General features: G+C 39.0%; 1 protein-coding gene across 1 annotated transcript in view; it reads left to right on the top strand.

Moving 5' to 3' along the window:
• Ofcc1 (orofacial cleft 1 candidate 1) overlaps positions 1-18,423 on the top strand; it is a 277,373-nt gene that overhangs the window by 93,798 nt on the left and 165,152 nt on the right. The window contains exons 8-9 of the mRNA XM_031359413.1: positions 8,449-8,712; positions 12,153-12,351. Of these exons, the coding sequence (XP_031215273.1) occupies positions 8,449-8,712; positions 12,153-12,351 (463 nt within the window). The remainder of the gene's footprint in view (positions 1-8,448; positions 8,713-12,152; positions 12,352-18,423) is intronic.

Raw genomic sequence — 18,423 nt, 5'->3', positions numbered from 1 at the left:
ATTAAAATATTCAATTAAAATTCTTCCATTTCTATAACGTGAAATATTCTTAGTTGCCCATTTGAGTAGCATGCAAAGAGATGAGTTACAACAGGTTGAGGTTGAGCTCGGATAACAGCATTGCATATCATTGCATGATGAGATGATATTCCATGAATTTCCTCTTTATCTTGGTCAAGTTTCATGGAGCCTGGTGGGAAGGTCATATGGTAAAACCCACAATTATTCAAATAAGACTCAGTCTGATTTTCAATGGAAATAGCATTGTTTTAATTAATCAGGGAGATTGACGAGAGTTCTTCAAAGGTACTCCAATTGGCCGTGCTTGTCTTTGCATCTGCATGGGGTAGTGAGTCAAATGACAGCTGAAGGACCTAAGGATCAGTTGATTCATCATTTGAATTGTGGTCCACTGGTTCACTTCTACTTCTCATGCTACTTAAAATGTAAGAATGAATCAAATAGTAACCAGCATTTAAAATAAGCACCCTTGAGTAATTCTTATGCAAAACAAATATGGGGGGAACTATTGCTCTAAAGCCTCCAGACTTTAGAGTGTTAGAGACTTTTGACTGCTTAAATTAATTGTGGAGAAATTGCACAATTAGGTACAAGGTCTTTAGGTATGAGTTCACAAGACCATGCCCTTTATTTTGGGAAGATTTCTATTCAGAATGAGTAACTTATAAAGAAGAAGGTAAATTCAGTCTTTTGGAAAGTTTTATTACTGAAAGACACTCGATTTTATTGGAACAAAGATGTTTTTACTCAATACATTCTAGACACAATGTAGATGCCTGAACTCCAGTGAGCAACTTGAAGACAAGCATGTGGAAGGAGAGGTTATGATACTCGCTTTGTAAAAGTGATGAAGAGAAGCTTGTGGGACAGAGCAGAATGACCTTGAGGACTCTGGGCATGGACCCAAGGCTGACTTTTTGCATTGCTTCCTCTTGTTTTTGGGAAGTGTAGCTCAGATAGCTCTCTAAGACCTAAACTCAGATCCCAGCTCTACCTTACACCTTTTTTTTTTTTGTTATGTCAGTGAACCCAACTTCTCTACACCTAGTCCAGGAGTTTATAAAATTGGGTCTGTATTAGAATATACTTCCTTGGATTATTGTGACTATTAAGCTAATGACAGTGGAGTGCTTTTGAAAGAAATGCCTTGAGTTTAGCAAATTAGTTTTAGCTGTTGATATTATAACAACATTTGGGATTAAGGACTTGAAATAATATTCTAAAACATAGATCTTGAACACTTGTATTCAGGGGAGCAGGGAGTGAGGACCTCTTTTCTATTCAGAAGCTGTGTAGTTGTAATTCTATGGGCTTCTGTCCTTTTTACCTAGGTCAGAATAAATTTCCAAGAACAATGACTTTTTTTAGTCGTATAGCAGGCAGACAGGGGATTAGAGTTAATTCGTCTATATTTTAAATTCGTGACTGGGAAAACTGGAGGAAAGAGAGAGTAGCACTATAAAACTCTGTCTGATAATCTGGATGACCCTGGGCTCCATATCAATTCCCAAGCACCTTTCTGAGCTGTCTAACTCCAGAGGAACATTTTGTTAACCCTAATGCAAATTAAGCCCTGATTTACTTCCTTGCCTCCCTGTAGTATTCTCAGCAGAGTTTCGCTGGGGAAGACACCATCTAGTTTATTTCCATTCTGTTTATTTGTCACCATTGCTTCTTTCTTCACTCTTTATAGATAGTGACATCAAGATCTGAAAATGCCACGTAGGTTATTTATTCAGAGATAAGGTAGAATTTATTCTCATGTTTACCTCATGCCCATGCCCGTGCTTCCAACTGCTAGGGTACACAACACCTGCTTTAAATGAGAGGAATAATTAAACAGAGCAGGATGGACGATTTAGATTCAAGTATCCTATACAGTGTATTTAAAGTCTGCTGAAACATTTACGTTGCATTTGGAAGAATCAGAGTCATGGCAGATGTCCTATGAGTAACTCACAAACTTTTCAGTGTTCAGTCTACCAGCTGAAGTACAGATTACATGAATATGTACACGTTTATCTACTCTTAGCTTCATGTCAACCAAGAACCACTAGTTCCTCATATCAAGTGACTTATTGTCTTTTATCTTGGCACATTAGCAGAAAGTTGAAGATCAGAAAGCTAGGTATCCTAAGCTTTGTTATCCTTTGTTTTCATAGAAGCCAATATCTCATGTCTTAGAGCAAAAGCCTGCTTTTCATTCTTGTACCCCACTTCTCACACATGTAGTCTGGGACAGAAGGAGGTTTTCCTCACTGCTCTCATCCTAAGCCATAGAGAGCTTGAAGAAACATCTAGAATGTTCCCTGTTTCTTCCAGAGCAGAGAAATAATGACAACCCTGATGGATTTAGAGGCAACCGTGAATTCTCTGCTTGAAAGTGGTGGAAGTGACTTGATTCACCCAGAGATCCTTGTGTATAGCTAACCAGAGAGTGGCCATGAATGGGGTACAATCCTACCTCAGGCTTCGAATATGACGAAGCAGAACTAATTGCTAAGTAGAATTCATGACATGGTGGCTACTCAGTCAGCAGAGTCACTTCCCAACAACTGGAATTGTTTACACGTGAACTGCTTTACATTTTGCATTGTCCAGTCTTCTAACCAGGTTACAGGTGACAAATGAACAGCAATAATACATTATGGAAAAGTTTTCAAGGAACCAGAAACTGAATCTAAGTTTCTCAAATGCCAGAGACTGGATATAAGGTTCTCAAATTTGGGGTCATATATACCATTAGGATCTTGAGTAGCTAATTTCCAAAACATTTTTAAATGTCCCTTTTCAGATTGCATCAAGTGTATGCAATTTTGAAATTGTTGTTATTGAAAATGAACTTTAAGGACTTACATGAGTCCTAATTTATGTTCAGAGCCCACCAGTACCTGTACCAACACATCTGCTTGAAAAGCTGTGGGTATGAAATCTTTTCCTAACGGAGACAATGGCACAATGAAATACTAAACCTTGTCTCAGTGTGTGTGCATGTGCACAGCTATTTCAGAGAATAATTTCAATAACAATCATTTTGACCTAGCTTAGTGTGTGTTTGTATCTGGGATATCTAATCTTGGTTTTCAACTTGGCATGCATGGGAAGAGGAAATCCTAGTTGAGGAAATGCCTTGAGAAATTGTGTTTATCAGCTCGGCCTATGGGCACGTCCATGGGGCATTTTCTTCATTACTGATAAATGTAGGAGGACTCATGTCACTGTGGGTGGTACCATCTCTGGGTAGATGGGTCTGGACTGTGTACCAAAGGCAGCTGAGCAAGCCATGGCAAACAAGCCAGCAAGCAGTGTTTCTTCCTATTTTGAGTTCCTGCCTGGGCATCCCTTTATGGCAGTCAATAACCAATAAGGATAAACAAATTCTTCTCTTTTGGTCAATGTTATATCATAGCAACAGAGAAGCAAACTGAAAGAGTATTATATTCATTAATACGTATTTGATTTAATAGGACATGCAGCCAGAAAGTAATATTATATTATGTTTATATCTTAAACAAAGTGCGAAGGCATTCCAATGTATGTAGTAAACACTTTGTAGGCAAGAAATAGCCTACAAAGTGACTAAAGGCAGATTTAGAATAAGCCAGTGATTCTTTTAGTTCTGTACCCAGAATAATGTTACAAGACCAGAGTACAAATCAGAGGAGCAAGGAAATATAACTTAAAATTTCCTTGTGGTACATAATATTTTATGTTAAATTGAGATTCTGGGATTAGAAAATACAGATAATGACCAAGCATATATTACATTTTTTTCTCTGATTTTGATGCTGATTATAAGGTCTTTGTTATTTCCAGATTCTTGTCATATAGATTACACATCATTGTATTCATTGGCTAGTTTTCATTGGTCCACGCTTCACATCTTCTTCCTGATGCAGACATCTCATCGCTGCCTGCCATGTGGTAGACATTGTGTGTAAACAAACTGTAGAGAATGAAATAGAAAATATTGATTCCCTCATCAAGTTCTGACCTTTATGCTCACATCAGGAGTTGAGCTGAACTGGAGCTGAATTCTAACTTCAGCTAGTTGGAACACCCCACTGGGTTCCATAGTTTTAAGTTATAAAAAGCCCCAGCTTCCATTTGGGCTTGGTATTCAGTTGCCATTCAACTTTTTTGATTATGTTCTCTCTGGGACTGCCACAGGATTTCTAAAATACCAAGAATCTCTGCCTTCATACTTTGACCCAATTACCCACATGCTTCTGAGTGCCTTTGAAGGTTCTAGGGCTAAGAATTGGTCCATGGTAATGACTTGGTCCATGTCTAGGGTTTGTGTCTTAAATTACTCCTCTTCTCCTTTTTCCTGCAGTGCCTGGCATCCAGCAACAAGTCTGTCTGCATTTTCATCTGACCCAAGGATTTAGTTCACTTTAAATTTGTTTCTTCAGCTCCCATAAAGCTGTGCATTCATATAACTTTATAACTTGTGTCTTTTTCTTAATCCTGTTTTCTCTCTTCCTCCCCCATTGTTACTGGTAATGAAGCCAGACATAGAATATGCTAGGCCAGAGCTCTACTGAGCTCTATTCTCAGCCCTTTTCCTTATCATTATCATGGAAACTATCATCTGATGCTGGGGAGGTGACTCAGTGGGTAAAAGTGACAGCTGCTCTTCCTGAGGACTTGGATTCAGCACCTAACACCCACATGGTGGCTCAATGCAGCTCCAGTTCCAAGCAAACCAACACCCTCTACTTGCCTTTATGGCATTGATTGTGCATGTGGTACACAGAAGTATATGCAGGCAAAACACCCATAAACATAAAAAGTAATGTTAATACTAAAAAATAAACATAACCCAAACTGTCACATCTTTAAACATTTCAGAAAGTGCAAAAGCAGGAAGCATGCTACAGCTTTTCATCACTGTTCTGGTTTTCTTTCTTGTTGCTGTGATAAAACCATGATCAAAGCATCTTGAGGAAGAAAGGTGTGACTTCCTCCGGTTAACACATCCATCACTGAGGAAAATCAGGGCAAGGATTCAAACAGAAGCAGAGGCAGGATGCATGGGGAAAAGTCTCTTATTGGCTTGCTTTCTTTGGCTTGCTCAGCTACCTTTCTTATGCAATGAAGCACAACCTGCTTAGCGGTAGTGTAAGCCACAGTGGACTGGGCCTACATACATAAATTTTCAATTAAGAAATACCCACAGAGACATGGTCACAGAGCAACCTGTGGCCAATTCTTCAGTTGAGGTACCCTCTTCCTAGGTGACTTTAGGTTTGTGTCAAGTTGACATGTAAAGTTAACAATGGCGGGCATTTTGTAGCATCATTCCTTTCAGGCTAATTATTTCTATGTACCTGGTCTTCAATGGACATAACATTTCTCATTGCCATTCCTCCACTCAACATTTACCTCCAAACCCTCATTTGCTTCTTAAGTTTCCACATCCTTCCTTTCCTTCCATGTGTATCTTCTTTCTACGTGGAAGACCAAGGTAATCACAACTGCAATATGCAGTAAAGTTTGTCTCTGTAACGTCTCTTTCTTCAGTAGAATTATTCATGGTGGTCAGAAGATGAAGCTCCTCTCAGGACACCATGACCTCCAGCTATAAGCATTCTGAGGACAAGACGGTACTGGCATCGGAGAAAATGAGCACCTATTCATTTTCATGTAGATTTCTAAAATACAAAGGCAATGAAAGATGCTCAGAAAGGTATCAATTCAAAGGCCAGCTATGGAGGTAGTCAGGCTCCTGGAGAAGGTCCTCCAGAGGCAGAGGAACTAGAATATTTAGTAATCTTCTTGCCAAAGGATATGCAGCCAGTCTCAAGGCAAACATCCCAAGGTTGAAGAGCTCTTGAACAACAAGAAGTAATGAAACAAGCACTCAGAGCATACATTCTAAAAAGGAAACTGTTGTTGGGGGAGAATAGATTGCTTTCTTTAGTAATCTAGAACATCTTCAGGGCTGGAGAGATGACTCGGTGGCTAAGAGCACCGGCTACTCTTCCAGAGGATCTAGGTTCAATTTCTAGCACCCACATGGTGACTCACAACCATCTGTAACTCCAGCTCCAGGGAATCTGACATCTTTGGGCACTGGGCATATGTTTGGTATGCAAGCAAAACACTCATATACATTAAACACAAATTAATTAATTAGTTAATTAATTATTAAAAAACATGTAGCTCTCATCTTGTGTTTAATCCAGAATCAGTGGAAAGACTTTTTGCCCTGTTCCTCTACTTTTTATTTCAGGAGCTGTCAGGGCAGCTGCACATGACTGCTCTCTGTTATAGACTAGATTTACAGTAAATTTCCATGTGTACAGCAGCAGGTGATACAGTACTGCATGGTATTCACACGCCCTGCCTGGTAACGTCAATGGATAGGTCATTCAATAAAAGAATGCTAGTGTTTGGCATGGTTACTGACACAGTCTGATCTCACATATATTCCTTTTGTTACATGTCATCCAGGAAATCGTTGGGATAAGCCATAAAAACAAATGTAAGACTAATGCATAATTCATATGTTCCTGAGCATCGTTAACTTGGTATAAATATGCCACCTCTAGGAAGAACAGGCATCATTGTGCTCTGGGGTTTTATTGTAATTTTAGATTTTTGATTGGTGCCACTTGAGGTTGGACCCAGGGCCCAGGTAAGTAGTGACCCAGTCACTTAGATACACACACAATCCTTTCCATGTGTTTCCAGAAAACTCAAATGCATACAAATTTATGTTTAAAAAGAGAAGTAACTTACATAAACTCACCACAAAAGTCATCAGGGGTATCACTCTTGTCATATTCTTATTACGAATACTTCAAATGCATTTTTGAAAAACACTGGTTAGTGTGAGGCAGGTCCTAGCTTTTGCTGCTAAATCCAATGATAGCATGAAAGCACTGTCTTCTGGCGTAGGTCCAGCTTTATGTTAAATCATGGGTCTAACCAGGGTTGGGACTCCATCTCTCCTCCTCCACTTAGCTCTTACTCTCTTGCTAGAATTGTTACTCATTGCTGGCTAGCCAAATGAAAAGTACAGCTTGATTAAGGATCTCTTCTGTCAGTAATTTGTGCCTAATGTCTTTAGCTTTCCCATGGGCTGTTGTAGAAAATGGTAAATCTGGTTTAAATGAAACCTGATCCTGTTAATGGCTTAATAGCAGCTGCCACAGGGTTATGGTGTTTTCAACAGATGTCTCTGTTACATTTTGTTCCTAAACTTAAGTCTTGAGCTATCCGTATGAATCATATAAATATCACTGTATGTTTGGATAGATGTTTTTGCAAGAGAGTCTATGACATGACGCTTCTGTCCACGTAAATTTATTCACATAGAATTTTGCAAAGAAAATTAGGTATATAATATTTTTAAATAAAAATGTATTTATTTCTTATAGCTTTCTAATTTTTTTCAGCTGAGAAATGGACTTCATCTCTACACCTAAGACCATTGCTTGGTCAATGTGACCAACTGATCCATCGTTGCCTACTGTTACTTATTTGTTTAGCTCTGATAGTGATGTGCATTGTAGTGTCACTTCAGATAAACAGTAGTCACAATACATGGTCTCTGTTTTTTCCTTTCTTATAATAACAATTGTAATTATCATCATGAATAGGGTTAGTTTTTTTCTGGAGTGTGATAATTTAATCAACTACTTTTATAGATGGTATTTCGTCTATGTAAAGTTTTTGAGCCAGGTATATAAATGATCCAGAAGATACAAACCAGGGATGTAAGATCATGATTGTAATGGCAGATAAAAATAGAAATGTAATTAGTCTGTTTCTGTGCTATGAATACTTTCTGACATGATAATTTAGTTTAGTGTGTTCACGGTTCTGTAGGCCTGGAAATTCTGTAGGCTAGTGACATCTGGCATGACTCCTTTTATTGTGTCACGTCATAATGGAGGGTTCTATAGAAAGGCCCAAGCAACTACTTTCAGTCTGAGATCCATTATTCTGTTCTTATAGAGCCACTAATGCCATTCTGAAGGCCCCAATCTCAGGACCTCATATATCCATATCTCCATAAAACTCTATCTCCAAACACCATCAACATATGAATTCATTGATGAGCTTTGCAGCACAGGAACTCTAATGGACACATTCAAACCACCACAATAGCAGACATACCAGTCCAAGCCAATAGGAACGAAAATACAGAGTAGCATGTTAATTGCAATGCAGCATACTTGATTCCTGAAGCTTATAAAGCATGGTGTCTCTGACAGAGTCACGTTTTCAGGGTTGTACGGTTGTTAAATTACCTGAAACTAGAAGGCTCATTTGTAAATTCATCCAAGAGTAAGTATTTGAAGGCAGTAGGAGGAATATAAAACACGTTTGTACTTACTTTTAAACTGTCTGTGGGTAACTCAGGGCAACAAATAGTGTCCTCCTGATGTTCTCTTATCTTAATATTTTTACCAGGTACTTCCTCAGAGGAAAGCTGTGAAGCCTGGCTTGTCATTCTTGTTTGAACTCTTCCTTCTCCATGGAACATATGCATACAATGACCTGATCATGGGCTGGGCAGTCTTTCCTGTATGTGACAACAACTTCCATATAGTAGAGGGAAAATTCAAGTGTCCCCTTCTCCGAGGACCTTATGACCAAAAATTGAATAGCTTCAGAAAAATAGAAAATTTGATTTGCCAAGACTTGGACCAGTGGTTGTGCAATCTATATTTTAAGGTTTGTAATATGATGGTTTTATTTATTAATTTCCTGAGAGTGGATGTGGCTCTATAGCCCAGGCTCTCCTCAAACTCTTGATCCTCATATGCCAGACTTTAGAATGCTATCTTACTAGGATTACAGGTTTAAAATGTGAGTTTGTAACTGGAAAATAATTTCAAGTATTTTACAAAGTGCCTTCTTTCTAGCTATTTGCTTTTTTCTTGCAATGTACTTTTAACTTTCTGTGTACTGCTGAACCCAGCCCCATAACAAACATGATAGTACATAAATTCATGGTCAGACGTCATTATCCAGAGAAGAAAATGATTGCATATGTTAAGAATAAAATGTCCCACCTGTTTGTAGTCCATTTTAATCTTTGTTTCTAAACATTTTTAATTATAGTATTTTCCCAGATTGACTATATCATAAAGTGCCATGAATTTCTATTGTTTGCCAACACATTTATCATCTATCTATCTATCTATCTATCTATCTATCTATCTATCTATCTATCTATCTATCTATCTATCTATGTATCTATATCTTCTATCATCTATCACCTATCCTACCCATCTATTTATTATTTACCTATCATCTATCTACCCACTTTCCCATCTACCTACCTAATTGATGGAACTGATAAAAATATTTCCAGGAAATGTTTAATTTTGGCCTTAAGTTTTAGAATTTCCTATCGGTGGTCTGGTAGGACTGTTTTCCTGATGCCTTTTTATTTGGGGTAAGATTGTCTGGTATTTTCTTTTTAGTGTTTCCCATTATAGCGTTATGCTGAAATACCTTGTTGGGGCTGTCTAGATAACCATTAAGGAAAAAGTTCTTACCTGGATCTGTGCCTTCCTAGTCATTGTGGAAACAGTGCTATCGTGAGATAACTCTCTTACTGTCCCTTAGACTAATGAAAAAAGGCATGCTCACAGGTGTTATTCATAGGCTCTGTGCTCTGAGAATTTGTACCAGTTATTTGTGGTGCTGCTTCAAGTATTAGAGTCACTTACGGCTCTTAAGAATCAAAAATGTTGAAATAATGAAACTTGAATGAAATAATGATACAGGAGAATAAATAACTCTAAAAGACTCATAACAAAAGTTTTAAAATTGTAGGCTTAAACGTTATTCTGTGAATCAAAATAAACTAAAAATTAAAATACAGTCACAAAAGGGAGTACATTATAGCTAATATGAGTGGAATCTGTAAGTGTGTGTGTATGTGTGTGTTTCTGTCTGTCTGTCTGTCTGTCTGTCAGTGTGTCTCTGTTTATATGCCCTAAGGCACATGCATGCCCATTTGAATTTAGGTATTTCCTATACTGCTCTCTTATTTGACATGGCATTTCAGTAAAATCCAGAGCTTGCTAGTTTTAGCTAGACTGGCTGGTCAGTGAGCCCTTGGGAGCCACCTGTTTCTGCCTCCTACTCCATATGGCTGACCCATTGCTATGATTATAGGCATGGGCTGCTCTGCTTGGTTTTCTGTGTGTGCTCTACAGATCTGAACATAGGTCCTAATGCACACACACAGCAAGCATGTCACTCACTGAGCCATCTCCTCACCCATGGCACCAGCAACTTTTAACTCCTTTTCCTTATATTTTCTTCTTCTTCGTTCTTTCTTTCACATCTCACTGTCCATGCTTGGGCTGGAACTCAAGGTCTCACAACTGCTAGCCCACCTGATTATGACTGAGCTGTGTCCCCAGCCTTTAATGCTCACACTAACTGGTACATATAGCTCAAGATTCTGTAAATGATGACTTAGAAAGTTGGTACTAAACTCCTAAAAGACAATTTAGGGAGTTCTGGTATTAATTATGAAGATTATATACATTGAGGTTAAATCAAGACAAAAATACAAGATTAAAAAGTTGATTATTCAACAGTATTAAAGTAATTTGGCTGGATCATAATGTTCTTGGACTTAAAGACCAAATTTTTCTCCTTTTTTAATTAAGTAAAACATAATGGGAAAAAAGTAATGCTTTGATTTACCCATAGAGCATTTCTGGCCACTATGTATCACAGATAGATATAGTTAATCTCCAGTTCTGCTATTTATTAGACAATGTTAGGAACTACCGATGTCCACACTAATTGAGAGGAAAAATAAATGAGGACAAAGACACCTCTTCATAAAGATGAAAACAAAAAAATTCCTGTTTTTTTATGTAAATTTCTATAATACATGACTTTTTCCAGTCTGAGTTTTCTCAAAAGCAAAATGTTCTGATCAGGGTTAGGGAGACAGTTTGGGTGGTGGTTGCCCCATCAACATGAAGACCTGAGTTTGAATTCCGTGCGTAAAAGCAAACCATACCAATAAAAGAACTCCTTCTCCCACCCTCATCCCCAAATCACTGCGTAGGGCAGCATAAGTTTTTAACCCCAATACTGGGGGAGGTGGCTCAGAGACAGAGGATCCCTTCAGCCCCCTGGCCTGTGATCTCCAGGTTTAGTAGAGACCCTGCTTAAAAAACTTAAGTAGAGAGTAATTGAGGAAAACACACAAAGTCAACCTCTGGCTTCCATAGGCAGGAACACACACACACACACACACACACACACACACCAATCAAGCATATGGAAATTTCTGATCAAGCAGTTGATGTAAATACTAAATAAATAAATAAATAGATAAATAATAAAATATCAAGTGGCAGGAAAGGGTAAAACAGATGATGGTACTGAAAAAAAATGTTTTTGCGGTTTAAGTTCAGAGAAGATGAAAGAATCCAAGGGAGCCCTTCCTTCCTTTTCCTTGCAGGTCAGTGGTTGGGAGGGAAGAGTAGGAAGTAGACCAACAGGGCCAGTGCTCATGGTTTCCCACTGACCTCTGCTGTCCCATGCCATTAGGGGCAGTAACGAAGGAGGAGGAGGTTGGAATGCAGCACTAATTCAGTCCCGGAGTGGGTGGGCAAGGAGGGAAGAGGGAAGACTCTGCAAGCAAGGAAGGCTGCCAGAACTTCCTGAGGAAGCTCTCCCTTCAGAGTCCATCTTTCTCTGTGTCTCACTGTTCCCCTCAAGCACTTGGCTACTTTAAATGTGGGAAACCGCGTGCAGTGAACAGCTACCTGTTCACTTACCACCGTGGTCTTTAATCGTGTCATTTACTTATTTGTGTTGGTTTCTTGGAGGAAAAAAAAACAAACCTGCAAATGAATATTTGCTAGTTTCATACAAGTATGAAGTTCAGTAATACAGTGTTTTCTTATGAGACATTAAAAATAATAAATCAAACATGTAAAGCACATGACAATATTTAAAGTGGTTATGGAGATCATTATAACTTAACCAGACAAAATCCTTCAGAGTTTGGAAATCTGAATTTTCCTTTCAGATATCTCAACCTGCTCCCCATGCCCCCACTGTTCTAGAGAAAATTTAACTACATAGGTAATATTTGCAACAGTTCCATTAACTGATTTGTCTCTTAATAGGTAATTAAAACTCCTTTGCATTTGGATGATCAAAAAAGCCATGAGAGTCATAGGCAGCTTTCTCCTGAACATCCCGTGTGCTTAATGGTGGAAGCAGAGAACACAGAATTTGATTTGGATAATACAGCTGGCCCTTCAAAGAAAGAACCACCAGAAAACATTCATGCTGTAATGGATGGTGCAAGTCACTCTTCTCAAGGTTGGTTGACCATCCACTCCTCTCAGGGCTGGTTGACAATCTACTCTGCTCAGGGTTTCTTTACCCATTTTCTTCGGCATTCCAATACAGTGTTGAGGACTATGTCATATCAAATGAAGCTAATTAAAAAGTACTTATTTTCTAAGCATGCATTTTTCCAAACTGCGGCATGGAGAGAGAATATAACTATTAACAAGAATATTAGTTTTCACATCACATTGTCTATCATGGAAATAAGTATAAAATTACTCCCTTGAAATGGATATTTTTCTCCATGACTGACCCTACTGTTTGTAGACTAATTTTTTCACTACTTTTGAGAGGTGTAGGGTTATTTGACCTCTTTTTGGGAGTATGCTGTTTAAATTTTCAATTTTCTCAAATGTTTTTGAGAGTAGTAGCCAAAAGTATGAGTATAAAAGATGAACTATTCTGAGAACAATGTTCTCAGGTGTAGAGTTTATGCTGTAGGGCTTTGTTTTTTGATAACCAGTTTTATCAAACACTAGGTAAATCAAGTTTTTCAAAAATCCAAATTTTCAGAAAAGCTACAATTGAAATTATCTTTGGCAGTAAAAGCTTATTACCTTTACCAAAAGTTTTAGTCATGGGTTTCTGAAAATCGATAGATACTCTAACAGTAAATATAATATTAGCCTGCCTAACAGGATGGGATGGATTTTCAGCTATTGCTTGACTAGTAGTCACAGTCTCATGGCAAGGAGTGGCATTTATACTAATTACCAATGGCAAACCCTGTAGTAAGCATTTTCTTTGAAATTACCAAACAATTAAATTATATAGTACCAATACTCTGTCGTCTACTTTGGCAATTCTATTTTACTATACTTCCTTTACATCATTTCTTTTTGTTTCACCCTCCTCTTCTTCTACCTCCTCCTTGTTCCTTTGTGTGTGTGTGTGTGTGTGTGTGTGTGTGTGTGTATGTGTGTGTGTGTGTGTGTATAAATGGGTATGTATGCAGGTTTATGGATACATGTACATGTACGGGGGTATGCATGTGTATGCCTACAGGTGCAAGGGAGGGCTATGCATGCATATTTGTGTATGCCATGAAGGCCAGAGATCAACATTGGGTAGCGTCACTGATGGCTCTCCACCTTATTTTCTGAGACATATTCTCTCCCTGATTCCACTAGACTGGCTGGTTATCAGTGAGCTCCAGAGATACTTCTCACTCATTCTGCCTCCTTCAGCACTGAGGTGATAGACACCTGCCACCATATCTAGCTTTATTTTCCATTGTGGATCCTGGGAAATCAAATGAAGATCCTCGTGATTCTAGGGCAAGAACTTTTCCATTGCAAAAGAAGATAGGAAATCCAGAAGAACGATAGGATATGGGAAGGAAAAACAGGTTCCAGATCAAACTACAAAGTGATCAGATTCAACTAAGGAGGGTGTGTAGAAACATAACAAAGCAGGCTGAGGGCCTAGCTCTGGAAAATATATGTGATTCTGGAACAGGATGCTGGCACTCCTCCATCAAGGTCAGATTGGCCACATGATTCTACTTTCTGGATCATCTCTGCCTTTTTGTTGTTGTTTTTTGGAGTTTTGTTTTGTTTTGTTTTTTCTTTCTATCCATTGATTAGATGACAACCACAAACTTCTGACTAAGCACTAAACACTTGTTAAATCATGTTTGGAACTTTTGAGTTCCTTCAGCGTGATACCATATTGGGCTGAGCAGAAGCCCAGTAGCTAGATTCAAATCATGAATGTTTGCTCTTCTAAAACATTGGTCTAGCATTAGTCTTGGGCTTTCTTATTCCTGCCTGACCTGTGTAAGTCAGTCACTTGTGACTCAGCCAAAGTCATCAGCTAAGGACTACTGAGGTACCACACTCTCTGGAATCATGTACAACTGAATATGTTAGGTTACAATTTTACACACAGGAACAGACATTGGGCGCAAGCTCTGCAGCCAGACCCACAACACAGAGAGGAAGCTCCACTTCCAGGGGCTCTGACACACTCAGGATCAGAGGTGATGAGGACACAACATCTGTCCCAACTCCAGGAGTAACTGGGACCAGTGGGACCAGACACACAGGAATTCCACCAGCAGAGTGGCTTGGGTTCCTTCCCGTCACTCTGGGCTGGGGTCCAGAGCAGACCTTGGGCACAAGCTCTGCAGCCAGTCCCAAAACACCCAGAGGAAGCTGCTGCACTCCCAGGTGCTCTAACAAGCCCAGAATCACAGGATCCCAGAATCACTGAATCCCAGAGACAGCTTGACTCTCAGGAGTTCTGACACAACCAGGATCACCGGAAGGACAGGCTCTAGTCGGATTTAGCAAGGCCAGGTAGCACTAGAGTTAACCAGATGCTATAAAGGGCTCCATACCAGAGGCCAGCAATGCAATATGTAACCACATTCCAAATGTCTTTGTGGAGATGCTTCCCTGAAGTGGTGCTGTAGTCTGTTCAGTTTTCTCATCAAGATAATTTCTTTTATATTGGGTCTTGGTTGCCTCTAACTGATTAGATTTCATCTTAAACGTCTGAGTTATCCCTGCTCTATGGGGAAAAATAGTAATGTTACCATTGCATATATGTGTAGCCTGGGTACTGCAGGTTTATTATATCCTTAAAGAGTCCATACTTTGCAAACTTGGTTCCCAAGAGAAGCAGCACTGAAACATGAGTTTTGTTTTGCCTTCTGTTTGTTTGATTATTTGCTTTGCTTTTAAAGGGGGTGATTGGATCTTGATGGGTCTGCCTTTAAGAATGCATCAATAGTTATGGGTTATTGAAAAGTACATGATGAAACAACTCTAATCTCCCACTGTTTAATCCTAAGACTGCTAGGGTCTTGTGGAGTCCCAGTCAACCTGAACATTCTCACTAGACATAGCCTTTTGAACCACCTACCCCCAGAGCTGAAAGAAACAAAGCCTTCCCTTCACAGATGGCCCAGCCCTGGCAATTCTAATGGAGCCACAGGAAATGCACTAAGACACTGGAAATCTGAGACATAGAAAAGACAGAGAGTGTCAAAGCCTCTTCTGATGGTCGAAGATCATCGTCCTAAGAAAAATAAAGTGAGAAGCAGAAAGGGAATAATTGTGACTTCATTTGAGGAAAAGAAGAGAAAGCATGCCATTGATTTTGCTTAAATATCAAGTTCAAAGGTCAACTCTGAAGTCATTGAACACTCTAAAATATGTGCCCTTGCAAAGTGTATTTCTTTAAAAAATGTTTTAGTATAACACAGTCTTATTTTAGAATTCTCAACTTTTAACAGGATGGGTTCTGACTTAACTAATGATATTTAATGAATGCCACTGATATTTTTATCTAGTTTTAGGATACTAAGTGGAAGATGAGAAGCAATTATTCTTGGACCACTTTTCACCATAACCTTTTTGCTTCTCAGCTTTCCTGTGACAATTTGGCTAGATGAATCACACCATGCTATGAACTTGGCTTTTAGAGTGATGTCATTGTCCCACGCTCTCCTCAAAGAGGACAGCTGGCAATCTGGAGAAGAGGAACACCATCACATTCAGTATGCACATACAGTATGCACCAACAGGGAGACTTTAACCTGATTATTATTTTGCTTTGCTATGAGCCTAGAGACTAATGTAAGCCTCACATTCGAAGACAACAGATGGACTATTTCCTCCTGTTGTGAACAGATCAATATGGAACCAGAACACAAAACTTTCTACCAGTACATGCCTTCTCTATTGCTTACTCTTATTTTTCTTGGAAGCTCCTAAGTTTATTATTAGTGGTTAATATCTCCCATGGGGCTCTTTTCTTATATATCAGGGCTGTGATACAGTTTCTGCCACTGAAGGGTTGCTAAGAAATTGAATAATGGGTAAACATACTCAACATGTAGTAATACATTTCAAATTAAAAGTTTATTAAACTCTGGCTTGATGACTTTCTAGCTATTTACATGTAAAAGAAGGAGATGTGAGAAGGCCAGGACCACATGGCATCTTCATGGTGGCAAAGTTTCTATCTGAAAACTGTGTTTATGATCGTCTACAAGCTGTTCTACATCAGTAGGCTCCATATGTTATCTGTCAAATTTACTATACTGTCCCCAAATCACAAAAATCCATTGTGAGAGTGCCTGTGTACACACTTTCTCCTAAGGGATCTTGGACTTAGTCCATGGTTAATGATGGTGATCAACATTGTTACTATGAACTATGCCTAGGAACAGAAAATATTTATAAAAGGCTGGAAGAAAATATCTATGGTATAACTTGTGATTGCCATCTTTCAAGTTGTTTTTTGTTGTTGTTTTGTTTTGTTTTTTAATTTTAGGCTAACCACTAGGGAAATGATGATTGCATTTGATAGTTTTGTTTTGTTTATGGATATCTTGCAAGAACAATGGTTCTTGGAAAAGTTTATGGATGCTTGGTTATACTGAATTCAAGAGAACTCTATTGTGCACTCACAGTGAACAACCACATGGCTAAATGCTGTGGGGTTTTAAGCCAAAAGTCCTTCCAGAGGTTGAGCCCTTCTGCTTCATTATGATGCAAACATATGCATACATGGCCACTAGGATGGGTGGGCTCTTTGAGCATCCTTTCCATCAAGATCAGAAAACCATTTGGGGGGGGGGCGGTAGAATCCAGACCTGAGAGGAATCAAGAGCAACAGACTAAATAGCTATTTAGTTGTAAGTTGAGGGAACAATTGTGAGAAATGTATGTTGTCAAGAAGTAATATTTAACCACCAGAGACTCACCAGACTTCCTGATGCTTTATAAATTCATCATTTGCTTTTTTATGATATTAAAATACAAAAAAAACTTAGAAACAACATTAGAAGCTGTGGTGGTTTGAATAGTTTTAGCCTCAATAGATTCATGTGTTTAAATGCTTGGTCATAAGGAGTGGCACTATTAGGAGGTGTGACCTTCTTGGAGGATGTGTGACGTTGTTGGAGGAAGCTCAGACTCTGCCCAGTGTGGAATCTAGTCTCTTTTTGCTGCCTGCAGCTCAAGATAGAGAACTCTCAGCTTTTTCATCACCAAGTCTGCCTGCACCCTTTCCATGCTTCCTCATGATGGCAATGGACTGAATCTCTGAAACTCTAAGTCGGACCTAATTAAATGTTTTCTTTTATAAGAGTTGCTTTGGTCATGGTGTCTCTTCACGGCAATAAAACCCTAAGAAGTTTAAAAAAAAGAAGTAATATTTGTGCTGTGTCTCAATCGGCTCCAGTCGTTGAGCATATTATGCAAGAAGACTTGTTTTAGAGGTATTGACATTAGATGAGGGAAATCTCTCTTCTCTCTCTCTCTCTCTCTCTCTCTCTCTCTCTCTCTTTCTCTCTCTCTCTCTCTCTCTCTCTCTGTCTCTGTCTCTGTCTCTGTCTTTATCTCCCTCTGGCTGGTTTTGTGTGTTAACACAAGCCAGAATCATCAGAAAGGAAAAAACTTTAGTTGAGGAAATGCCTCCATGACCACAGCTATAAAGCATTTTCTCTATTAGCAGTTAATGGGAGATGGCCTAGCCCATGCTAGGGGGTGCTATCTCTGGGCTTATGGTCCTATGTTTTTTAAGAAAGCAGGATGAGCAGGTCATGCAAAGGAAGATGGTAAGCAGTACCCTCTATGGCCTCTGCATCAGATCCTGCATCAGGTTCCTGTCTTGCTTGCTTGAGTCCCTGCCTCAACTTCCCTTGGTGATAAACAGCAATGTGGAAGTGTAAGCTGAATAAACCCTTTCCTCCACGACTTGCTTTTTGGTCATGGTGTTTCATCACAGCACTAGGAACCCTAAACAAACTAACTAGATGTCTGAAGTGACACTATTGGTAATTCTGAGTTTCTTTAGTTCCTTGAAACAGGTATGATAGTTCCTTTGACCTTTGGGTATTCTTTAATTTTATAGTGTCATGAAAAGTCTTCACCAACTAGCATAAAATTTCCTTCTTAAAGAACCCCTACTCAATGCTGACTTACCCGAGTGTTCGTTCTCTTCGTTGCAGATATGTGTTCATTTGCATGTCTGTATGACCAAACTTATGACCAATGATTATGTCTATGGAGTCTAATCTGTGCCTGG

This window comes from Mastomys coucha, unplaced genomic scaffold (assembly GCF_008632895.1).
Source record: "Mastomys coucha isolate ucsf_1 unplaced genomic scaffold, UCSF_Mcou_1 pScaffold7, whole genome shotgun sequence".
NCBI lineage: Eukaryota > Metazoa > Chordata > Mammalia > Rodentia > Muridae > Mastomys > Mastomys coucha.
The sequence above is the reverse complement of the archived record's forward strand: the minus strand, read 5'-3'. Positions and strand labels throughout refer to the sequence as shown.